The sequence below is a fragment of the Brassica oleracea genome, chromosome C4 (genome assembly GCF_000695525.1).
Source record: "Brassica oleracea var. oleracea cultivar TO1000 chromosome C4, BOL, whole genome shotgun sequence".
NCBI classification, from domain to species: domain Eukaryota; kingdom Viridiplantae; phylum Streptophyta; class Magnoliopsida; order Brassicales; family Brassicaceae; genus Brassica; species Brassica oleracea.
The window spans coordinates 4,232,105-4,238,640 of record NC_027751.1 but is presented as its reverse complement, the minus strand read 5'-3'; the positions used below and the strand labels follow the sequence as shown (position 1 = coordinate 4,238,640).

At 35.7% G+C, this 6,536-nt stretch overlaps 1 protein-coding gene across 1 annotated transcript; it reads right to left on the bottom strand.

The window, feature by feature from the left end:
• Positions 1 to 4,682: 4,682 nt before the first annotated feature.
• LOC106337321 (PRA1 family protein B2) lies at positions 4,683 to 5,587 on the bottom strand. Its single transcript, XM_013776417.1, has one exon. The coding sequence runs from the start codon at positions 5,511 to 5,513 to the stop codon at positions 4,884 to 4,886; it is 630 nt and encodes a 209-aa protein (XP_013631871.1). The 5' UTR covers positions 5,514 to 5,587; the 3' UTR covers positions 4,683 to 4,883.
• Positions 5,588 to 6,536: the final 949 nt, after the last annotated feature.

The following is a 6,536-nucleotide window of genomic DNA, read 5'->3' as shown; positions in this document are numbered from 1 at the left end:
TAGGAGTTTTAATTTTGTTGATCTTCTTCAAAGTCAACAAGAAACTGGCATCGGATGCTTGCGTGATGTTCTTAAGTTATCCTCTTCTTAATTTTATAAAATGTTTTAAGTTATCCTCTTCTTGTTGAGTTATCTTTGAAGTTAATGTTCTTGTCTCTTTACAGGATGCTTGCGTGACAGATTGCAGCCTTGGACTGGAGCGAGTCACGGATGCTTGGGTGACAGAGTGCAGGATTGGACTGAAGCGACAGAGAGATGTTTTGTAGTCTCAAGTTGAGTGTATGTATGTGTCAAGTTGAGTGGTATGTGTCTGTATGTGTCTGTGTCTTGTAGTGGCTTTGTATGTCACGGACTGCTGGCATTGTATGTCACGGAGCATGTGTCTTGTAGTATCAACTTGATGCCATCTTCTTTATTTATAACAACAACATCAAGCTCTTCTTCTCTCTATATCCATCGCAACACAAACGCATATTCTCTCTTCAAACATAACAACAACAAACTCATCTTGTGTCCATCAAACAACAAAACCATATTCTCTCTTTATCTTATTAAACAACAAAACCATCTACTCTTTTTATCTTATTAATCGCCAAACAACCAAAGCCATCTTCTTTCGTAGTGCCATTATCCGTCTTTAAACACCAGACCATCTTTTATCCTTTAAAAACCCAAACACCTTTACCATCTTTTTTTTAAAAAAAAAAACAAACACCAAAACCATCTTTTAAAAAAAAATCCTTTAATCACCATATATGGCTTCTTCTTCTCAAAATCTTTTAGATGAATCTTTTGATGATGCATTTGATGAGCTCTTTGATCAACATTTTGATCAAGCCTTTGAGAATTTAACCATTCATCGTGATGAAGAAGAACGAAGAAAAAAAAAGAAAAAAATGAGCGTATATCGAAAGAAATCATGAGAAAGGGCATATTCGTATATGGAATGATTATTTCAGTGATACTCCAACGTATCCTGAAAGTTTATGCCGACGCCGTTTTAGAATGAACAAGCCATTGTTTATGCGCATTGTTGATCGCCTCTCCAACGAAGTTCAATACTTTAAGCAAAGGCAAGATGGTCTCGGAAGGATTAGTCTCTCTCCCCTTCAAAAGTGTACGGCAGTCATTCGTGTATTGGCATATGGTTCTGCGGCTGATGCGGTCGACGAATACCTCAGGCTCGGTGAAACAACAACTCGGCTATGCGTGGAGAATTTCGTGGAAGGAATTATATATTTGTTCGGCGGTGAGTACCTAAGAAGACCAACACCGGTTGATCTTCAACGTCTACTTGACGTTGGAGAGTACCGTGGATTTCCCGGGATGATAGGGAGCATCGATTGTATGCATTGGGAGTGGAAGAATTGTCCCACCGCTTGGAAAGGGCAATATTCTCATGGTTCGGGTAAGCCAACAATCATTTTAGAGGCAGTTGCTTCATACGATCTTTGGATATGGCACGCGTTTTTTGGGCCTCCGGGTACCTTAAACGATATAAATGTTCTTGATCGCTCACCTATTTTTTGATGACTTAATAAATGGTCATACTCCAGAAGTCACTTACTATGTCAATGGAAGAAAGTATCATTTGACTTACTATCTCACCGATGGTATTTATCCGAAATGGGCAACTTTTATCCAATCTATTCAAATACCACAAGGGCCGAAAGCAGTTTTATTTGCTCAACGTCAAGAAGCTGTCCGAAAGGATGTCGAGCGTGCTTTTGGAGTCTTGCAAGCTCGCTTTGCCATTGTTAAAAATCCAGCACTTTTTTGGGATAAAGTCAAAATTGGGAAGATTATGCGAGCATGTATCATACTTCATAATATGATAGTAGAAGACGAACGAGATGGATACACTCAATTTGATCCTTCAGAGTTCCAACAAGCAGAAGACAACGGAAGTTCACATGTCGATCTCACGTATTCTATGGATATCCCTACAAATATCGCTAATATGATGGGTGTTCGAACAAGAATTCGTGATACACAAATGCATCAACAGCTGAAAGATGATTTGGTTGAACATATTTGGGAAAAATTTGGACGTGACGAAGACGACAACTGATCTTCTATGCTTCTTTCAAATAATTCTCGTTTATTGTAATAATCTTTGTTTTCATGTTTTTATTTTAAAGTATATGTTTAAAATGCTATCTTTTATTATGTTTTATATAATAAAAAATAAAATTAATAAAAAATGTTTAATAATTTTTTTTTAAGAAATCTAAAATAAGAGACTTGCAATGGAGGGGGGGAAATCTCAAGGTTCTTAATCAACTCTCTTACCAAAATTAACTCTTTAAATACTATTAAAAATAAATTAAGAGACCTATTAGGATATTAAAGATAAAGATGCTCTAATGTTTGGTCTAACTTCTTGTTACAAGTGGGGAAATATTCTTTACAAAGAAAAGAGAAAAACATATTTTCTGTTTAATGGTAAACACCTAATTATATCTCACAAGTAACAAATAATTAGAATCTTGGAAAAAGATTTGAAAAGACAAAAATGATTCCACGATTAATATATCTCATGTAATGAAAGATTAAAAACAGGTCACCTATAAGATATCTAAAGAAGAAACAGCTCAGTGACTTTGACCCCAAAAAAAGAAAAAAAAAACAGTTCAGATGACCAAAAACTATTCGGATATTCAATTTGTTTGTTGGTAACCGAGTTTTCTAGACTGAACCAAACTAAACGTGAGGCTTATGTATTTCAAGATTTGTCATGAACCAGATTTACTACTAAGTTGTTCCGGTCATACATGTCATTACCCAACCTACTTCACAAAACATGTTACCATGATATGACTCCTATCATGACGATCAAGCCCATAGAAAATATTTGTCGTTGTATCCTGTCAAGATAGAGGAAACTTGTGGACGAATAAAATAGTGGATTTTAGCTTGAGAGAATAACGTTACAAATTTACAATGTATACAAACCCAAATCATTGACGTAAAAATATTAAGATTTACTACGGTCAGGTCACTAGTCATTCATATAGATATTTGAATACTTTCACAGGAGTGTGTTTTGAATTTTGTCTTCGAAATTCGCTCAAAATCAAGTAACATAGTGATGTTGATCGAATGCTAGTGAGTATTAGAGCAAGAGCCTTCAACATATTTAGAGCATGACATTCTACGGTGTATGAGTTTGAGATTTCTAGTTCCATACACTAGTATGAGATTCTGGATCAAGCGATTTAACTTATTAACATCTTTGAACTGGAGTTGGAACTATAAAAAAGCACTGTACTCCCACATTGTTACCTTTTTTTTTTTCTATCACTCCTGCATTGTTACTTTTTACAGACGAAAAAGGCAACTCTATTCGCTAAGACCATCTCCAAAACTCTATATTTAAAGTTTAAAGGTGTTTTTCTCTAAAAATAAAACTTTAAACTCAACTTCAAAACTATTTGTATTTTATAATATGGTCCTTATATTTGTCATAACTAATTTGAATTCATAAAACTTTTGTAAATAACTAGCACATGTTACAACAATATTAATTAATAAAATATTCTATTAAATTATAAAATTTAAATACAAATAACTTATTAATATTAAACTTCAAACAAAATATTATACTAATAACTTATTAATATTTAAATATCAACAAAATAACTTATTAATATTATTCCATAAAATGATTTTCGTAGTGCATATATGATTTATTAATGCATTTTGAAGTAAAAATTGCTCTCCTCATTTTTACTTTGTAGATTACGAGCTAAAACTTGTTAATATTGATATTTGTAAATACATTAGATCAGAACAAGAAAGTAAAAGAGAAACATAAAATATTGCTAAAAGAATAATTTTTCCCGATGATATTAATACTCGTGAATATATTCGATATGAATAAGAAAGAATTGTGCGAAAAAGACATCAAAAACAACAACAACAATCATCTTCAGTTACACAAAAAAATGGGACAATATTTGAAAATTTTGAAGGTTCCGGATCAAACTTACATGACTATTAGTATTGTTGTAATATTTAAATTTGTGTAATAATTATAATTCATGTAATTTTTAAAAATATTTTTTTGTTAAGTTTTTTTTATATAATATTGTTGTCTAAATCTAGTTTAAAATATTTTAAATCTTATTTTAAAGTTTTATTTAATTTTCTGTGTAAAAAATAAATTATGTAAACAAAATTTAAAATATTTATGAGATATAATTTTTTTAAGGTTTAAAATAATAAACGAAAAAATATTTATAAATCATAAAAGTGATATGTGATTATAGAAACTAAAATAAAAATAAAAATATGAAACTGTTTTGAGTAGTGAAAGTTCAAATATAGAATTCTACTCCTCAAAACTTTGTATTTGAAGTTATAGAGTGTATTTTGGATATCCTTTGATACTTTTAAACGTAAATATGTATTAACAGCAAAATGGATCGTCGTAACACCATACCTACTGACACTGTATTAGAATGGCATCAGATTCAGTGCAGACTGGCTACTACCGAAAGTCTCAGCCACACTCTAAGGACGGTGATAAGAGTTGATAAGCGGAGAGTATTGGACAATCTACACACAATCGATCACCTAACAATGAGTAACGAGTACACACTCAATGCAGCAAGCAATTTTAGAATCTACAAGCTCACATTCTCTCATTAAAACTATATATGTTCCGCTAGAATCCAAACTCCATCTCTAAAAGCCCTCCTAAATGCAAAAAGAACACAACACATGTAATGACGAGAACAACAAGAGTATCAAACTGATCTTACATCAGCTCAAAGTTTCAGAACTGTAACCAAACTTAAGAATACAATAGCTTTCATATCGAATCTATACTCAAAAACATAACAACAACTATGAATGAAGAAGAATCCACGTCTCAGCTCTCAAACACGTCCCGCGACAACGGAAGCAGCAGCAGCCGAAGTAGCCGCGGCGGAGTTACCAATAAACGAGAGCAGCCCCGCATTAGCAGGCTCCTGCTCATCCAAGAACAAATCATCCGGAACCCTAAACGCGCCGTGCAAGCAAACAACCGCCACTCCAACGGTCAACGCAGAAGTCAACAAAGATCCAACGCTCGTCATAAACACAACCACGACCGTCGCCACCACGAGCCCGAGCAAAGTCTCGCGATCCGAGAAGCCGCGCCCGAAGATAACCAGCGGCTGATCCGAAGACCTGAAGAGGTAGAGGAACATCCACGCGCCGAGGAGAGAGAGGAGGACGAGGAGCGAGAAGGGGTGCGAGAGGAGGGAGAAGGCGAGGACTAAGGAGACGATCGCGGCGTAGTTGACCTTGAAGTAGGCGAGGTTCTTGCGGATCCGGGAGATCGAGTCGGTTAGAGAGTCGGGTCTGGCGAATGAGGTTCGATCTATGAGTTCAAGCCACGGGCGGCGCTGCGAGAGGCTGTCGCGGAGGGAGGAGGAGAGGCGGGAGAGGAATGTGCGGAAGGCGGGGGTGTTGGATTGAGTGGCTTGCTGGTTGGTGACGGGGAGAATCGCCGGAGAAGACATTGGTGTGTGCGGCGGATCTGGTTGAGAGAGAGAGAGTGTGGAGGTTTTTGATTTTTAGTGGAGACTGAAGTTGCGCGAAACCGCGTCAGAAAGTTAGATATTTTAAGCATATAAGGCCTTAACTTTATGGGCCCTTGATGTTGGATCGGCCCATTATTCTATATTCAAAATATATTATTTTTATAATATCTGAATAACTGTTATAAATAACTGTTATAAATAGATGATTACTCACCGGACACTTGTCTCATCTAACAATACTAAAATCAGGATATACTCATCAGCTAGGCTATCCACGTAGGATTAATAAAATCAACCAATAAGAAATCTTTAAATCGCCATGTCAAGCATTATTTTATCTGAACTGGATTTTAATTTGGGCTGACTTTATACTTTTATTCAGAACAAAGAAGGCCCATTTTTCCTACACTATTTTCGATCGAAGCTTTCGCAGCCGATCTTTCCCGACTCTTCCATTTCCCTTACATCTCCGTTCTCCGAAGTTTCAGTTACCTTGAGCCACTCTTGATCATTCAGTGGTGATATTTAATATCTTCTTGATTGTTTCGTTCCACCTCCCCCTGATGGTCATCCTATATAAATAGCTGAGTCCACAGTTTCGTTCCACCAAATATCAAAAACCTAAGCTATATGGCCATCTGTCCTCACCACCGGAAATCTCCCGTCGCCGTGTATTTCAACGACGTATCACCCGGACCAGCCAAATGGGAGCTATTATTTCCGTTAATTCATTGCAAACCAAACTATCCCCGTAGTAGCTGTTATATCCATTATGAAGACTTGATTTGTGCCAGTTCTGTTTTAAATCTTTAATCATGTTCATCGGTTTAGTTCTATAAATTAACTATAAATCAATCAGTGAGGCAAGCTTTAAACTTTTGAAATGGTGCTTTTTTACATGCAGTGTACTCAATGTCTAGCTGAAAATTGTCATTAATCTAATCACTTGGATTGGTTTCGCAGAGAACAATATAACAAAGCATCCAACTACGCAGTAAGGTA